The sequence below is a fragment of the Narcine bancroftii genome, chromosome 6, assembly GCF_036971445.1.
Source record: "Narcine bancroftii isolate sNarBan1 chromosome 6, sNarBan1.hap1, whole genome shotgun sequence".
Taxonomy (NCBI): Eukaryota; Metazoa; Chordata; class Chondrichthyes; order Torpediniformes; family Narcinidae; genus Narcine; species Narcine bancroftii.
In genome coordinates, this window is record NC_091474.1 from 7,513,698 (window position 1) to 7,533,041 (window position 19,344).

Consider the following 19,344-nt stretch of genomic DNA (forward strand, 5'->3'; position numbering starts at 1 on the left):
AAAGTACTGAGCACAGGAGTTGGGATGTTATGGTAAAATTTTTCGAGACATTAGTGAGGAGTATTGTGTGCAGTTTTTGTCACCTAACAACAGGAAAAATATCAATAAGATTGAAAGAGTGCAGAGACAATTTACTGGGATGCTGCCCAGACTAAACAGTTTACACTTTATTTCCTGGAACATAGAAGAATGAGGGGAGATTTGATGGAGGTATTTAAAATTAAAAATGGTTCTAGACAGAGTAAATGTAGGTAGACTTTTTCCACTGAGGGTAAGTGAAAGACAGACCAGAGGACATGGGTTAAGGGTGAAAGAGGAAAAGTTTAGAGGGAAAATTATGGAGAACTTCATCACACAGAGAGTGTGGTGGGAGTGTGGCATGAGCTGCCAGCTCAAGTGGTGAATGCTGGCTCAATTTTAATTTTTAAAAAGAATTTGGACAGGTACATGGATTGGAGGGGTATGGAGGGATATGGTTGGAGTGCAAGTCAGTGGGACTATGGAGAATGATAGTTTGGTCTAGAAGGGCTGAAGGGCCTATTTCTGTGCTGTATTGTTCTATGGTTCTAATGAAAATTTCTAAGATAAGAATTCTCACTGTGTTTATTGCACCAAGCTATCTTTCAAAACAATTGTCCTGAACTTTCAGATGAGGTATTTTTAGTTAGTTCTAACTTAATTTACAACATGGCTCTCAAGGGAGAAGTATTATTACTGTGAGAAAAAGGAAACAAGTAGGATGATAAATTTGAGACAGATATATGATTCCCATTTTTAGACATAGAGAGTCACAGGAAACTAGCTTTGATGTAAATAAGAAAAACTCCCTTTACAAAATTCCTTTAGTTCTGGTCAATTATTCATCAGAATGGATAACCATTGTATGCCCCACCAGCTGCTCTATAGTGAACTGAAGACCAGAAGGAGACCTCAAGGTCGTCCACGCAAGCGCTATAAAGACGTTGTGAAGGAAATCCTAGGCTACTGTGGCATCCAGCCAAGAGAACTAGAAGCTGCAGCCTGCTGACAGATCCCGTTGGCAAACCCTGTGCTATGAAGCCTACACCATTTTCGAAGACGGGTGTTGCCAAAAACTAATGGAAAACAGTGAGTGGCTTCACAAATCTGCTACCACGGTTATTACAAAAATGGGCTTCCAGTGCTCCCATTGTTCTAGACTTTGTGCTTCCAGACAGGGACTGCAAAGTCATCTTCGTGTCCACAGATGAACTGCACAATGTGTCTTCTTTGAACCGAAGGACAACCAATTAAAAAAAAAGTTGCTCTATTTTCTGTATCACATTAACTGAACCTCATAATATATTATAACCCCTAGTATCCAACACCTATCAGGATTGGTTGATGCCGGATAAGTGAATTTTCTGGTTGCTTGAGTTTGTGTGTTGCGTGATTTGCAAACTAATGGCAAGGCACTCCAATTTTAAACTTCCAAATTTTTTACCTATTTATTTTTTGCTCGCTGCTTGAATTCAGGATAACAAGAGTTTTATTGTAGTACTTCACTGAATGTAAGACACTTCAGGGCATCGTGAGGTTGTAAAAGGCATTATATAAATAGAGTGGACAAAGAGAATCCAAGGGGCTGAATGGGTCATGCAGGATCCATGGAGAGAAATAGACAGTCAACATTTTGGTTTGGGTCCTGACTGATCATTTCTCTCCACAGATGCTGTCTGACCCTTTGAGCCCCCACCAGCTTCTCATATTTCACAGAAATTTCCAGCAGTTTCTGTGTTTCATATAAATAGAAGTCTTTATTCCCTTTCTTTTCTCAGCTTCATGAGAGATAATCACCACAGCTGGATTGCTTGGACACTGGCCCTCCAGGCAATCTCTCTCACAGTGAGAACATTCTGAACAGCTGCCAAGGTTATCATATCCCCGAGCTTTTCTTTTTACCAAAGGGTTTCTTAAAGCACAATAAGGTCGTTTCTAAAAAAAAAATCAAAACTGCTTCATAGACCCATGACACATGATTGTGAAAAAGAGTAACATTATATTATGGATCTGCTAAAATTACGAGACCTGCATTTGAAAAAGACTTTCCACATGGAGAATGCAGGTTCAAGTCTCCTAACTGCTGGAAGGTTGTTATCTAATGAAATATGGGAGGAACAAAACTACCTGCAAACAAATGTTTGATATTTAGCATTCAACATATTTATCAGATGTTGAAGTATAGATACTGCAGAGTATTGGCTGTACTACCAGCTGTGATAGTGAAGACGTGCACTGCAGAACTAGCTGCCTCTCTGGACACATCATTGAAACAGTAGAATCCACCTGACAATGTGAAAAATTGCCCAAGTTTGCCCTGTTCACAAAATGCAAGACTATTTGATTCTGGCTAATAATTACCCAAATAGACAACCACACTAATCAGCAAAAGGAGGGAAACTTCCATTAACAATGCGATCAAACACTGACAAAAGAACTGAATTCATGAAGAAATGAAGAAGACACCCCTTGTTATTATGGCAGCATTTGACAGATTGTGGCATCAAGGCGTTAATTATCATCAATAGGGATCAAAGGGGAAAACACTCTCGTGGTTTGAGTTACAAAGGAGGGTAATGTAATTGTTGGTGATTAATTATCTCAACTCTGAGACATCATTATAGGATTTCTTCAGATAGCATCCAGCTCCAAATATCTCCAGCTGATTCATCAATGCCCTTACCTCCTTTAACAGGTTAGACAACTGGGAATGTTCATTAATGATTGTGCAATGTTTCATTTAATACCCAACTCTTCAGCAAATGAAGCCTCTCACTCTTGCATGCGGCAGGACCTGGACACAATCTGGGAAGGGCTGATCAGTATCAAGCAACATTCATGCGACCGAAGTAAAGGGAGTCCAACCACTTCTGACACTCAAATGTGATCAACATTTTGGGCGTTCACTTTACAAGTGACCAAAATGGACTGGGAGCATATAGACAACAGTTATGCAAGCAAGACAGAGACTAGGTATTCTTCAGGAAGCAACTCACCTCCTTAAGTTCCAAGGTCATTCCATCAAGGTTAGGAGCTTGATGGAATACCATCCACTTTCTTGACTCTAAAACTCTCAAGGAGTTTGCCATGATCCAAGACAAAATCAGTTTGATTGATTAGAATACCATCAATCCATCCAACCATTCATTCTCTCTTTCACCAGCACACAGTACAGCCAAGATCCACTGCAGATATTCAGCCAGGCTACTCTGACAGAGTCTCCCAAACCCACAACTACACCAAAAAGAAGAAGGGGAGATGTTGCATTGGAACCACCAACAGGTGCAGGTTTTTCTCCGCCACTCATCATCAAGGCTTGAAAATGTATCACCAGCCATTCAGCGTCATTGGTTCTGCCCTGAAATTCCCTCAGCTGCAGCACAATAGGACTGGTGCAGCAGCTCAAAAGAGGTACATTGTCACCACGTTCTCTAGGGGAATTAGGGATGGCTGGTAATTGCCTCACCTATAAGGTCACTCATACCAAAATGCTTCTCTAGAATAAATTTGTTGCAAAGGTGGCGTCACTGTGATGGATATGGGAACCTGGCAGTGTATGATTCATCATAATCTAGTTTTGGACAACTTTTTAATTGTTATGGAGTAAAATTCCTGTAATCCAGAATTCAAGCAACCAACAAAAAATAGTGGAAAATAAATAGGTAAAAAATACGAACGTTTAAAATTGGCGCCCTCTTGCAGTTAGTTCACCAATTCTGCAACACACAATCTCCAGTAACGGGAAAATTCACTTATCCAGCATCTACCAATTCCCAAAGGTGCCAGATACAATTGGGGGGAGGGGGGGTTGGTTACTGGATATTCTTTCCTCAGCAGAATTTGAATTTGAATGTAGGATCTATGAGGTAAATCAGTCAGCAGCTAATACATTTTACTAGTTATTTTACAACGTTGTCTTACATTCTACTTAATTCCTAAATATTATGCTCTCAGTACATATTTGTCCTTGCTAAATAACCAAAAGTTCTTTAAAAGAGCAGTTTAATGTACCTTTCAGAAAGTAATGGCCTATACATCAAGCTCAATCTTTGAGTTCAGAGAAGAATCCACACAATCATATGTCATTAAAATGCTACCTGAACATTGTATCATAACAGAAGTTGAAGAGCCCTTCCTTCTTCCAAGTGTTGGTCCTTCCATTTTCATCTGTCATCAACAATGTTTTAAGATTAGAGAGCATTGCTTGTGTGAGTGAAGAAAGATTTTTTCCTTGGAATTGCCTGCCAGAAACAAAAATGTGCACTATTAAGATTTAAAAGAATAGCTAACATTTTCATTGACAAAATGCTTCGCTCCCCATTCCAATTGCATGGACCATCTTCTCTCCCTGTTCCCCGTTTTATAGGGTTAATGATTCTCCCTCCTCAGGTACACCTCTGTAAAGATCATCCATTTCTCTACCAGAATTTGATCTCTTATCATCCCATGATGAACTTTGCTTTCCTCTTCAAGGTGATGTTGAACATGGCAACGGTTGCCCACCCCCCCATCCCAATGGGTGCATTCCCACCTTCAATAGAAATGGGTATCGGAAGGTCCCCATCATCTGATGGCAGAGTGCCAAGACAAATCAAAGTGACTTGATAGGTGATTGTGATAAACTACTTTACTTCGGCTGAGAAATTGATCCGAATGAAACTCACAAATGCTTCACTGCAACTTTTAACACAACAAAGCCATTTCCTGTTGAAATTCTGCCCATCACAAAATTGGACAAGGCACCAAGGCACAGTTTGCATGGCTGACATTTTCTGATCACACTTGCTCTCAATGTATGTGACGCTCACCTCTACTCCATTTTTACAAATTGGAATAATAACACACATTTGGAAGGGCAGCAATAAATCTTGTCAGTGGGAGATTTCATGTGAATTATTTGAATGAATATGTAAAAGATGTAATAGGATGAGGGCAGTGTAATTGATGATTTCGGCAGGGGTCTTGTTGCAGAGAAAGCTGGTCCAAAGCTTGGAACCTTTAGGCTCAAGAGGAATTGGCAAATTAGATCTAAAATTGGAACAACACTTGACAACTGAGATTTTTGCTTCTGAACACTTTTGAATGTATTTTATGGATTTTGGACAGCTAATCATGAAAATCACCTTAAAATTTTCCAATCACTCATTTGTTTAGATATAACCTATTTTTCTGATTCCCTGTCATATTTTAAGTCTGCTTCAAGCATACAAAATCATGAAGTCCAACATGTCATTGAAAATTCATTTTCTGCATTTGCACTTGGACGTCTTCCCTACTGATCTTGATGCAGTCAGTGACAAACATGGTCAAAGTTGCCACCAGGACATTGCAAGCATGAAAAACCAGAATCAGGGCAACTGGAATCCATCACTGCTGGCTGACTATTGTTGGACATTGACACTAGAGGCATCAGATACTGAGTACAAACAAATACCAGCAGCAAAACATCGTTAGGTCACTTGAACCAATCCAATGAGTCAGCATCATTATGCGATTAAAACATGTTGAATTCATTAATTTAATTGAATGTTTCTCCAACTTCCTATGTGAAATGCCAATGTGAAATTATCTTTCTGTTCAGCATGATTCATCAATCATAATTTTTTTTTAGGAAGGAAATTTATTGAAAAAAAAATGATTGTCCAGTGTAATAGGGTGAGGGTAGAGGGTTATTTTTGCGATTGGAACCCAACGACCAGTGTGGTGCCACAGAGATCAATGCTGAGACTTTGAATGTGTGTCAAACACATTAACGACTTGGGTATGAATGCAGGGGGTACAATTAGTACACTTGCAGACAACATGAAAATTCATGTTGTTCTTGAAGTGAGGAGGATAGCTGAAGACAACAGGATAATATTGATTACTTGGTAAGGTGCACAGTGCCATGGCAGATGGAAATTATCCTGATAAGCAGAAGAATAAGTCTTTTAGAAGGAATAATAAGATCGGACATTTAGAATGAATTGTCAGGCCTCCAGGAGCATTGAGGAATGGAAGGATTTTGCTGTGCAATCCAAGGATCCCTGAAGATGGCAGCAAAGACAGATAAGGTGGTGAAGAAGGCAAACAAGACACATATTTTCATTAGCTACTGCTTAGAATGTAAAAAGAGGGAGGTTTTTGTACAACTAAGGTTGGGCCACAGCTGAGGTATTGACCACTCATCTCTAGATCATAGAAAAGTTGCAGTTGGATGGAAGAAGATGCAGAGGTGACCTTGTATATAAATCAGTCCAGAGCTACAGTCTAGCCTTCCAGGTTTGTCTTGCAGAGACAAAACCTCTTGTAATTACACCACTAGGTCACCAGGGGTCATCCCAGTGACCTTGTATATAAATCAGTCCAGAGCTACAGTCCAGCCTTCCAAGTTTGTCTTGCAGAGAGACAGGACCTCTTGGTGTACATATTAGTTTATTAAAGCTGTCTTATACTCAAAACGGTCAACCAGTTTACCTATCTCGGCTGCACCATTTCATCGGATGCAAGGATCGACAACGAGATAGACAACAGACTCGCCAAGGCAAATAGCGCCTTTGGAAGACTACACAAAAGAGTCTGGAAAAACAACCAACTGAAAAACCTCACAAAGATTAGCGTATACAGAGCCGTTGTCATACCCACACTCCTGTTCGGCTCCGAATCATGGGTCCTCTACCGGCATCACCTACTAGAATGCTTCCACCAGCGTTGTCTCCACTCCATCCTCAACATTCATTGGAGCGACTTCATCACCAACATCGAAGTACTCGAGATGGCAGAGGCCGACAGTATCGAATCCACGCTGCTGAAGATCCAACTGCGCTGGGTAGGTCACGTCTCCAGAATGGAGGACCATCGCCTTCCCAAGATCATGTTATATGGTGAGCTCTCCACTGGTCACCGAGACAGAGGTGCACCAAAGAAGAGGTACACGACTGCCTAAAGAAATCTCTTGGTGCCTGCCACATTGACCACCGCCAGTGGGCTGATCTCGCCTCAAACCGTGCATCTTGACACCTCATAGTTCGGCGGGCAGCAACCTCCTTTGAAGAAGACTGCAGAGCCCACCTCACTGACAAAAGACAAAGGAGGAAAAACCCAGCCCCAACCAATAATTTTCCCTTGCAACCGCTGCAACCGTGTCTGCCTGTCCCACGTCGGACTTGTCAGTCACAAACGAGCCTGCAGCTGACATGGACATTACCCCTCCATTAATGTTCATCCGCAAAGCCAAACCAAAGAGAGAGAGATACTCGCACTGCTGTTGCGGTTATTATCAGTACACAGAGTACTCACATTTTCATCAAAATCTTCTCTTCATGGTGATCATAGTTTGGAAGCTGAAGGTTGAAGATTCTATCCATTAAAGCCAATGAGAACTTTGTAAAGTCTAATTTTGCACTGGATTCTGATACAACAGAATCAAATGAATGAGGATCAAATAGAAAAGTTACAAATCGACCTGCAACTCGGACCTAAGAGACAAGAAAACACAATCAGATTAGTAAGTGCGCGTTGTGGAAGTCCCCACAAGAGTTGTTGCAATGCTTATCATGTAAATATAAAATTTCATAGAACATCTTCACTCTAATAATGGGACCTACTTTAAATATGAACCACATGTTTTCTTACTTACAAAGGAGAAAAATGATCAGCTGGAAATTTCAACATATTATAATGAAATTTATATGACAATGCTAACCATTCTTTGTTAAAAATCTTTCTTTACCGCAGTTGCTATTTTGTAAAGCTTCGCTTCCTGTTGTCGTGTAATGCCTAAAAGTGCTGGAGAAACCCATCGGGTCCCGTTGCATCCATAGGAAGCAAAAATTATGTATCCAATGTTTATGGGGCTGAGCTTTCATCAAGGAATGAGCAGATAAAAGGCAGGCACCCGAATTAAAAGGTAGGGTGAGGAGGGAAGAAATGGTGGGTTAGGATGGGGGAGGGGGCATGGTGTGGAGCCACAGGCCAACAGTTAAGAGGCCTTAGGTAGTATGAGTGGGAGGACAGAAAGCTGAGAATTGATAGGGGGTAGTTCTCTGAAAGGAGAGGAAAGGGGGTGGGGAGCTGGAGGAAAGGAGACAGAGGCATGGAGAGAGAGAGACCTAACCGAATGGGAGAAGTTGATGTTAATGCCATCAGGATGGAGAGTGTCCATTGGAACATTAGGTATTGTGTTTTTGTTCTGCTTTTTGAGTTAATCTTTTATTATCTATCAAAACAGGACACTGGTAGAAATCAGCTGGTCAAGCAACACTATAAGAGTGAAACCAAAAGCCTGCAGATGCTGTGATTATAGTAAAAACACTGAGAGATCCCCATTATTGCAGCGGACAGAGCCGATGTTCTAAATGAAACAATCTCCCAGTCTACATCCAGTCTCTCTGATGTAGAGGAGACCACAGCGGGAGCATCAGATGCAGTAGATGACTCCTGAAGATTCACAAGTGAAGTGTTGCTTGGGGGTTCCGAATGGTGTTGAGGGAGGAGGTGTTGGCGCGAGTGCACCACCTTCTGCAGTCTCAGGAATAGGTGTCAAGGGGGCGATTGGTGGGAAGGGAGGAAAGTACAAGAGAGTCATGGAGGGAGCGGTCCCTGTGTAAGGTGGAGTAGGGAGAAGTGAAAAATTTGTCTGGTGGTGGGATCACGTTGAAGGTGGCAGAAATGGTGGCGAATGATATTGGATGGGGAGGCTGGTGGAGTGGTAGTATCCTGTCCTTATTGCACATGGGGGCAGAGAGGGCTAGGGTAGATGTGCGGGCATGGAACATATATGGGTGAGGGCAGACAATGGTATTTTTTGAAGAAGGACATCTTTGATGATCTGATAAACAACACCATAAGACATAGGAGCAGAATAAGCCATTCAGCCCACTGAGTCTGTCCTGCTATTCAATCATAATCTGATCAATTTTCCCACAGCTCCACTACCCAGACTTCCTTCCATAACCTTTCATGCCCTGGCTAATTAAGTACCTGCCTTAAATACACCCAGTGACATGGCCTCCACAACTGTATATAGCAACAAATTCCAGAGTTTCACCACAGTCCAGTTAAAGAAATCTGTCCACAACTCTGTTCTAAGTGGATGCCATTCAATCCTGAAGTGGCGCCCACTTGTCTTCGACTCTCCCACCATGGGAGACAATCATTCTACATCTACTCTGTCTATACCTTTCAACATTTGAAATATTTCAATGAGCTCGCAACAATTCTCCTAAATTCGAATGAGTATGGGCCGAGAGCTGTCAAATGTTCCTTGTATGATAACCCTTTCATTCCTTGAATCATCTTTGTGAACCTCCTCTGAATCTTCTCTAATGCCAGCACATCCGTTCTTAAATGAGGAGCCCAAATCAAGTGAGATATCACCAGTGCTTTTATAAAACCTCAACAACACATCTCTGCTCTTATTTTCTACTCCACTTGAAATAAATTCCAGCATTGCATTTGCCATCTTCACCACTGACTCAGCATGGAAGTTAATTTACAGGGTGTCCTGAAAAAGGAATCTCAGGTCCCTTTGCATCTGTGAATTTTCAGTTTTCTCCCCATTTATTTCTCTTTGCTTCCTCAACACTACCAGCTCCTCCACCGACCTTCATATCCTTTGCAACCTTGACCTGAAAGCCATCCATTCCATAATCATTGATATACATCATAAAAAGAAATGGCCTCAACACTGACACCCCCCCTCCCAATGGAACACCACCAGCAACTGGCAGCCACCCAGAATATCATCCCTGTATTCAGACTCTCTGCCTCCTGGCAGTCAGTCAATGCTCTACCCATACTAGCATGCCTCCTGTTATACTACGGGCTCTAACGTAGCCTCATTGCGGCACCTTGTCAAAGGCCTTCTGAAAGTTAAATGCACAGCATCCTTTATCGAGGTTGCTCAGCTCTTCTTCAACAAATTCCAACAGGTTTGTCAAGCATGATTTTCCCCTAAGGAAATCATGCCTATCTTGTCATGTGCCTCTACGTACTCCCTCACCTCATCCTTGACAATTGACTCTAACTTCTTCCCAACCACAGATGTCGGGATAACTGGCTTACAATTTCCTTTCTGCTACCTCCTTAAATAGTGGGTTGACATCAGAATCTATTGATTCCTGAAAGATCATTACCAATGTCTCCACAGACTCTAGAGCTACAGCTTTTAGAACCTAAAGGTGCGATCCATCTGGACCGGGAGACCTAGCTATCCTTAGACCATTCATCTTTCTGAATACCTTCTCCCTTGCAATAGTTGCTGCCCTCACTTGCCTTCTCTTCCACATCTGACACACTACTAATGTCTTCCACAGTGCAGAGTGACACAAAGTACTCATTTAGCTCCTCTGCCACCTTCTTGTCTTCCATTATTATTTCTCCAGCATCATTTTTCTAGTGGTCCCTTATCTACTTGCACCTTTCCTATCCTCTTTATATACTTGAAGAAACTTCTTGTATCCTCTTTCATATGATTTGTGAGCCTGTGGGGTCAGAAGATGTTGACCTTTCAGGTTAAGACCCTTCATCAAGATGGAGAGGGAAGAGGAAAAGAAGGCAGTACTGTACAGAGCAGTACAAGGGAGGGGGTGGGCCAGAGGGTGATAGGTGGAACCAGATGGGAAGGGGTCAGTGGGCAGATGGAACCAGATAGTGAAGGATAGTGGCAGAAGAGAAAAATGAAAAAAAGAAGCAAACTAGGTGAACCGATTTGTGTGTATGGGAGGAGATATTCAGCTTATTAAATTTTAAATGTTACACGTACAGTATGGTAACAGGCTCTTCCAGCCCAACAGTCTGTACTGCTCAAACTCCATACATTTTGAAGGGGGCAAGGAAACTGGAGTGCCTGAAGGAAACCCATGCAGACACAGGAGGAACGTATAAACTATTTACAGACAGAAGCGGATTTGTACCCTGGGCACTGACGTTGTAATAGTGTTGGACATAAACAAGTGCCTTTTTTTTAATGAAGATGGATAACGCCATGAATATGAATGAGACCACATGAGATGCACCACCTTATGCCTGTTGAGTACAAAGTGGATCCAATCCCTCAGATCCCCAATACATATTGGCATGTACACCTTTGCTAGGATTGAGTTCCCCTGGAAACCACCACTTAAAATTCAAACTGTCATGTTTCCTGCACAGTTTGAAGGAATGCTTGGCAAGTAGAATTTTGACTTTGGAATCTGTTCTGCTTTTTCCATTCTGAATTAGAACCAGATAATGTCATTGGTACTGAACAAACTCATTGTCATTACCACCTGCAGAAGCTGGGGAATTCCTTGGGGAATTGAATAGTGAACTTGAGAAGGGAGTTTTAGTGACTCAATGTTTGTGACGAGCTGGAATCTTGAACGAAATTGCTCATTTACCTGGTCTCTCGTTATATCACTAGTGTAACCTCTTCTTATCAGATTCCATCTTTGGCAGCCTTTGTCCCCACTCATCATGCTCCCCCACCATCCTCCTCAACCTGACCTCCCTGGTTCTCTTGCCTCTCTCCCCCTTTGTCAGGCACTTGCCTCTCTGTCTGTCATCCTTCACCCCTCCTTTGTTCACGAGTTCCCCTACTGGCCCCTGTCTCACCCCTCCTTACCCTGAACTCTTGATGAAGTGTTCTGGCCCAAAACATCGACAGTTCTTTTTCTCCCTCTGTTCCTCCAGCAGATTGGTTTTTTTTTGCTCTTTAGTCATGTGGTTAAAACACACAGAAATGCTGGAGGCACTCATCCCGTCTTGCAGTGTCCATAGGAGGTAAAACAATGTTTTGGACTTGAGCCTTCTCCAAGAATAAGGTTTACAGGGTTAATTCTTTGTGCCACTAGATGGCAGCAGAAATTATTAGTGAAAACAATGCTGGAGAAACTCAGCAGGTCAGTGTCTTTAGTAAAGATAAAGATACATAACCGACATTTCAGGCTTGATCAGCATTGTGTTTTTACTTCAACCACTGTGTCTGCAGACGTTTGTGCTCTGCAGCAGAAGTTATTATCGTGCTAGAATACCTTGCATCTGGATTCAACTGGAACAGTGCAACAACTGGCTCAGAAAGAATAACAAACTATTTATTCAGTGTCTCATCAAGCAACATGTTACATTTTAGTGTAACACTTTCCCTTTCATAATTCTGCACATCAGAGTGTAGAGCGTGCTGAAAGAACCAAAGACTTGTTGATCCAAACCAAGGCTTTTATTAACTAAAAGACTGGAGCATATCACAAGTAGGTCGACCAGTCCAGCATGACCTGGTCTGGCTAGGAACAATCCTTTAAGACCTGCCAGTAGGTAGAGCGCGTGGAAGGAACCAAGGACTTGTCGATCCAAACCAAGGCTTTTATTAACTAAAAGACTGGAGCATATCACAAGTAGGTCGACCAGTCCAGCATGACCTGGTCTGGCTAGGAACAATCCTTTAAGACCTGCCAGTAGGTAGAGCGCGTGGAAGGAACCAAGGACTTGTCGATCCAAACCAAGGCTTTTATTAACTAAAAGACTGGAGCATATCACAAGTAGGTCGACCAGTCCAAAATGACCTGGTCTGGCTTGGAGCAATCCTTTAAGACCTGCCAGTAGGTGTGGCTACACTCTCAGCCAATCACAGTCATCCTACACTACCATCTGTACATATACACATTGGTGATAGAATCTGTACTATCATAATGTATTTGTAATGCTCTGCTATATAAACATAACCCTATGTATATGTTTCATCACACAAGAGAAATGTTCTACTTTTCAGTTAGAAAATTGGATGCAGTGTGTTTCTGAAAAAGTAATGTATCCAAGGCTGATTACATGTAAAGTAGCTCTGATGTGGGTAGAGGAAAGGCGATAGAAATGAAATTAGCACAGAAGTAATTCCAATGCAACACTAGATCAAATGAAGTATATTTGGATGTTTGCACAGATGCACGCTCGAATATGCTAGCAATAGTCTCTGCTGAATAGCAACCATAATGAAATTTGCCCAAACACTTCTAAGCACAATTTACCTGAGGCAATTGACTTTGGCTAGTGGTCAGTGTCATAAATATTGACAGACAACCTGTCACTTCATTGTTCACTATTGATAATGGCAGTCATAAAACCCTCCACAGAGGTCCTGAAGGGAATTACTGCCATTCCCTTTTAGAGCCTGAATTTATGTGCAGGACATCAGACACAGCATTTCATGACATTGGATTTTTTTTTCTCCCAATTAATAGAAGAGCAAATTAGGCATGTTTAGTGCACCAAAAAGGAGTAAATTCCAATTTCTAGGCAATTGTGTGGGATCAAAATTAAAGAAATCTTACTGTGAAAATGTCTCCATATTTTGTCTTCATTTTTAATAAGAATTTGGCACTGTCTCTCCCAAAATCAAGGGCATGTCCCAGCCAGGGGATTAAGCCCTTATCCAGGGGTGGTTCCTTTGATAACCTAAAAGAACAATAAAAATAATAAATTAACAAACAATTATTATTATTACTGTCAATGGGAATGAACACAAATGTCTTAAAAAGCCAACAGAAATCATTTAAAAGGTATATTAAATAGAAAATTAATTTTACAACAATCGCTTCTAAATTATTTCACACCACCCAGAAGGTTTGACATTTTAAAACATTTTTTAAGGATTCAGCACAGTAACGACCCTTTCCAGCCCACAAGCTCATGCCTCCCACATACACCAATTAACCTACGAACCCTGTACGATTTTGAAGGGTGGGAGGAAACCAGAGCACCTGATGTGGTCACAGGAAGAAAGTACAAACTCCTTTCAGCAGGGGATCTGAACTCAGGTCATTGATGCTGCAATCGCTTTGTGCTAACCGCAATGCCAGTGGTTCTCAACCTTTTTCTTTACACTCACATAAATAATCCCTTTGCCATCAGTGCTCTGTGATTAGTAAGGGATTTCTTAAGGTGGTTTGTGGGTGGAAAGAAAAAGTATGAAAACCGCTGTTTTCATTGTACCTCATTGACTCATGATGTGCACGGATTCAGAACTCCAAAGGAAATGGGCCAATGACAATTTTTCTCAAGCAAAATATTTCAGTAACAATTGGGTCTGGAGCAGTGATTCTCAACCTTCCCTTCCCACTCACATTCCGCCTTAAGGAATCCCTTACTAATCACAGAGCATCGATGGGATAGGGATTACTTAAAGTGGGATGTGAGTGGAAAGAAAAAGGTTGAGAACAATTGCGCTCTGCAAACCATGATGACCTGACTTCATGCTTCCAATTTTTAACTTTCCTTTTGACTCTAATGAGTTTGGGGTCATCCAACAGCATGTCCTACCATGCGTAACATTCTGATAGATGATGTTTCAAGTCAAGACACTTCATCAAGTATCCTGAGACAGAGTTTTGTTCCAAAATGCCAATGTCCTATTGTTTTCGATGGATGCTGCCACAACCATTGAGTTCCTCCAGCATTATGTGTACACCTCTGATTGTTGTAAAAATAGAAGGAGGATTCTCTTCAACCCAAAAGACCGAGAGGAGTAAGTGTTGTCCATATCATGTCCAGTTTCTACCAATCCTAATTGCCCCAAAATGATAAATTTAACATTCATTTGGGAGAACATTTATTTTAGAAAAACTGAGTATACCAAGTGGGGATAAAATATCAAATTTCATTGGGAAATTGATACCAATTGTTCAAATCTCCAAGTTAAATTCAATTCCAAAAATAGAAATACAATGGAGAAGGAAGTTTCACTGCAAATTTCCAAGTCTGATTAATTTATGTTAAACTGATTTTACATTCAGGTTAAAAATGATAGAAAATGTCGAGGAAATCATCCCACCCTCAGTTGTACTGAAGAGGCAATAAAGCAGGATCAGTATGTTGTGGTCTTCCTCTAATATTCGTGGCATGGACTGAAATATGCTGATGCTTCTATGTAGAATGCTTTAGCCAAGTTATCTGATAAATATTATTTTCTAATAAAATATAATGGACCTGAAATTATACTTAATCAAGCTGTCTCTTGAACTCACTATAACAATCTGATCTGGATTCAGAGACTAATCAGAGATATTTTAAAAAAAACAGCTTCAATATTTTACAATTAACTAAAAAAAATTATTAAAATAAATAAATTAAACACCTTTAGGTAAAAAATGTCCTAAGTGTATAAAATTAAATTTAAAAAATTAAGATAAAGTAAAGTAAATAGAATAAACCAACTAATAACCTGAACAATGTTGTGGTGAAAGGTGACTCCTTTAATTTGTGCTACTAATGCCAACCATACTGCTATCAAGTGGAGTGAATGGGTGTGATGCAGCTTCAACCCCTTGGCCCAGTATTAGCCCAATGAGCTATCATCTGACCTGCAACCTGTCTCCATTTCTTTGCTTTGGGGGGTGGGGAGTGGAATGTACTGATTTTTCGTTGGTTCCACTGCAGAAAATACAAGCGAACTGCAGTGCTCATTGCTGCATTCCACATTTGCCTGTTCAGTTTCACATAGCAGTCAGGAACAAGGTGGAGGTTGGATGCTGGTAAATCAGACATCCCAATCTACCAATAGCTCAGCGTTGATACTAGACATGGGGGGGGTGCTGAAATTCAGTGTGAAAATGTCTCGAGTTCACATCTAGCTTCTGTACCTGTGTGTTGAATGACCTTTGTTGCACAACCCCAATCATAGGATCACTGACCTTGATTGAAAAATTGCAGGTTAATTTTTAAAAAATGATTTGCTATTAATGGATTTAATTATTTTCCACCATTTAAATGCATTACATATTTAAAATGTAAACAATATATTTAAATTCATCTTTTTAAATATCTGGCTATCAAAGACTCTTAGGAATCGCTCAAAGGCTTCAGACTTCAATGCCAAACAACCAATCAGAGCATCATTTTAGACCAGGGTAAGTCTCTCAGAATCCATTGCTGAGATCTGGCCACTGATCATGAACTATTCCTCCTTGTTGGATAACTGCAGTAGCAGGGCTCATGGTTCATAAGAAGTGCAAGGGAAAATCAAAAGGAGGTAAACTCAATCTGGCTCAATGTGACTCTGACTCAATCTGGCCTGGCCCAAATGGTCTTCAATGCTGGTGTGATCCACCCCCTCCCTCACCAGTCTTGATTCAACTTTGCTAGGAAATGTCTGTTGATAAAAGAACTTCAGTTATCAATGATACTTCCTATAGTATTAAACAGAAAACTATTGAAATATTCATCAGGTCAGGCAGCATCTGTGGAAAGAGAAACAGTGAGCATCTCAGAAAGTGTTCTGAACCTAACCATTTCTCTTTCCACAGATTCTGCCTGACTTTCTGGATGTCACCAGCACTTTCTGTTTTATATTTCAGGTTTCGTGCATGGGCAGTTTTTTAAAAAATCTTCATTTCCTCTCATATTAGTCAGGTTCACAATGATTTTAACACTCCAAGCCAATTGTGTGACCGTGGTGGAAATGACTAGCTTTCATCGTTAAAATCAGCAGAGGGATGGTTACCAGTACATGTCGAGGGAAAAGGGTGCTGTTGCAAATAAACATTCTCGAAACTGGACACTTTCATACTTAATGATTGTTTCTTGAAAAACCCTGAGATCCTTTGGTTGAGATGCAAACTGATGCAATCAACAATGTGTTGAGGAAAACAATGACCTCCTATATGTGCAAAATCTCTATTATTCAGTGGGATTGACAGGAAATAAAAAGCCCACCAAGTTTGATAACAGGCTAATCAAATTCCACAGCTGAACCAGCTGTTAAAGCTGCCAAAGACACAATACAGAGCAGTGAAGATATACAAAAACTATTCAAACAATTATATTTCTCATAATTTAAAATAAATAAGGATCAAAATCAAAGGTAAACATTTAAATGAAATTTACAAATATTAGTAAATGAACTAAAATTCTATTCTAAGAGGAATGCAGTTGGAAAGTTCTTGGGACCAGCTGCTAACAGCTTTAGCACATGTGATTATTGCACGAGTCCCGAAGCTGCACGTCATTGGTCAGAATCACATTTAATAGCATTTAATAGGTACCCAGGAATTGATCAATATTTCCTTATGAAATTCAGATAAATAGGATTCCAGCAAATAATTTATTCCTCGTTGCTTTGTGATGAATGAATGGTTATAATTAGTGGTGCTTGGAGTGGATAAGAAAAAAAAAACACATTCATTTTGACAAACAGAAAATTACAGAAGGACTGTGAAATTAAAGGGATGAATTTTCATTTGTTGATAATTGCAGGAATTGAATACTGTATTCGGGTAAGATGCAATTTCCTGCCTTGATAGAAAGGATTTAATCCCATTATCAAATTGTTTCCAACATCTAAAATCTTTTGACCTCTTGAATGGATTTATTTATAATGTTGAGAAATCATGCTTAATGATTCAGGTGACAGGAAATGTTACATACTAATATTTTGGAACATCTAAGTTATAACATACGTCATTTGCAAATAGGTTAATCCTGCTTTGATATAATGCACTCGAAGTAATAGTTTTCAGACTGATGCAAAAGTTACAACATCACTTGTGGAGGCTGTTCCATTTCATATAACTGATTGCCAACAACCATGAAATACAAGGTGACGTTCAGAGCATTGGAATGTTCTAGGGAGAGTGGTTTTCAAACTGCTCCATAAACTCACATTCCAACTTAAGCCATTAGGGATTGCTTAAAGTGGTATGTGAATGGAAAGAAAAGTTGAAAAACCACTGTTTTAATCCTACCTAATTGATTTGTATGTGCACGGTTTCATAACTCCAAAGGAAATGGGCCAGTGACAATTTTTCTCAAGCAAAATATTTCAATAATAATTGGGTCTAGAGAAGTGGTTCTCAACCTTCCCTTCCAACTCACATCTTAAGTAATCTCTTAGTACACCACTTATGGTATAGGGACTGCTTAAAGTGGAATGTGAGTTGTTGGGGGGGGGGGGGGGGTTTAAAACCACTGTTCTAGGGCATTCCTTTGTGTTTAACAAATATGTTAGCATTTATTTGAGGATGTAACAAATACTGTGGAAATGGGGCTTGATGGTGTGCATGCTGTGTGTGGATTTTGAGAAAGCACTTGTTAAAGATTGACAGCAGTAGGTAAAAGATAATAATTTGAATGGATTGGAGATTAGCAAAGAAACAAAAAGCAGAAAATCGGGATAATTGGGTCATTATTGCATTTCCACAGGGATTATTGCTGGGTATTCAACTATTTATTTTTGTTATTCATGGTGTGTGTATAGGACTTAGTGTACTGTATTCAAAGCTTAGCAGAGGAGCTCAGCTCTAGTGACACAAGATTGATCCTGACTCCACTGCTGAATCTGTGGAGTTTGCATGCCCCCTGTGGCTTTATATCGATTGCTCTCCTTTCCTCTCACATCCCCCCAAAAATTGGTGGTTAGTTAATCAGCTATTGTAAATTATCCCTAAGTGGCAGAAGAATCAAGGGGGAGTTGACAGACATGTTACAGATAATAAATGAGAGAGTCTTGGTGAATTAAGAAGGGGAATGGGATTGATAGATATCTCCACTTTGAGCTGGCATAGTCTCAGTGGGCAGAATGGACTTCCTTCCATATTGTGGGAAAACATAAGAAATATGAAACATAACATTTGAGAATTTAGTGATAAAGCAAAGATTAGCTAGCTGTGGGTAGGACACAAAGGGATATTGACAGGTTAAGTGAGTGGGCAGGAAGTTGTCAGATGAAAGATAATATATAAGGGAAGATACAAGTTTTTCCATTTTGGAACATACAGTATAATGAATAATTACACTGCAAAATAGTTGGTGAAAAGGGATCAGAAAGTCCTTGTGTATGAAGCACAAAGGGTTGGCATGCAAATACAGCAAGTTATTAGGAAGGAGGAGGGGGTGTTGGTCATTATTGCTAGAAGTATGGAGTGGAGATATTCTGATCCAATTTACTGAGCGATACAGTGTATAGATTTAATCTTCACATTTATGGAAAAACTGACATTTGAACCAGTAAACATTTATTGGTTGATTCCTGGTACTGACGTATGAAGGAAGGTTGAGGAGGTTGATCCAATACACAATAAAGTATAGAAGAGTGAGAGGCAGGTCTATTGAAACCTATAAGATTCTGAGGGGAAATGACTATGTGGATATTGAGAGGATTTCTAGAGTTAGTTTCACAATACGAGATCGTTCGCTCAAAATGGAAATAAGGAAGACCTTTTTTTCCACTCAGACAATTGCGTATCTGGAATTCTGTACTACTGACTGCTGTGGAGACTGGTTCATTAAACTTATCACAAATCACAGACCAACCGGTATTTAAACTAGAAGTAAATCTTGGGCTAAAGTAAGGGAGCAAGAAAGTGGAGCCGAGGTTAAGAC

The 19,344-nt window shown here is 40.3% G+C and overlaps 1 protein-coding gene across 5 annotated transcripts in view; it reads right to left on the reverse strand.

Annotated features, from left to right (window-relative positions):
* The window catches only part of ptgis (prostaglandin I2 (prostacyclin) synthase), a 61,517-nt gene that overhangs the window by 23,687 nt on the left and 18,486 nt on the right, over positions 1-19,344 (reverse strand). For all 5 annotated transcript variants that reach the window (XM_069883803.1, XM_069883802.1, XM_069883807.1 and 2 more), the window contains 3 exons: positions 13,302-13,425; positions 7,297-7,475; positions 4,116-4,259 (listed from right to left, as the gene is read on the reverse strand). In XM_069883803.1, coding sequence (XP_069739904.1) covers positions 4,116-4,259; positions 7,297-7,475; positions 13,302-13,425 — 447 coding nt within the window. The remainder of the gene's footprint in view (positions 1-4,115; positions 4,260-7,296; positions 7,476-13,301; positions 13,426-19,344) is intronic.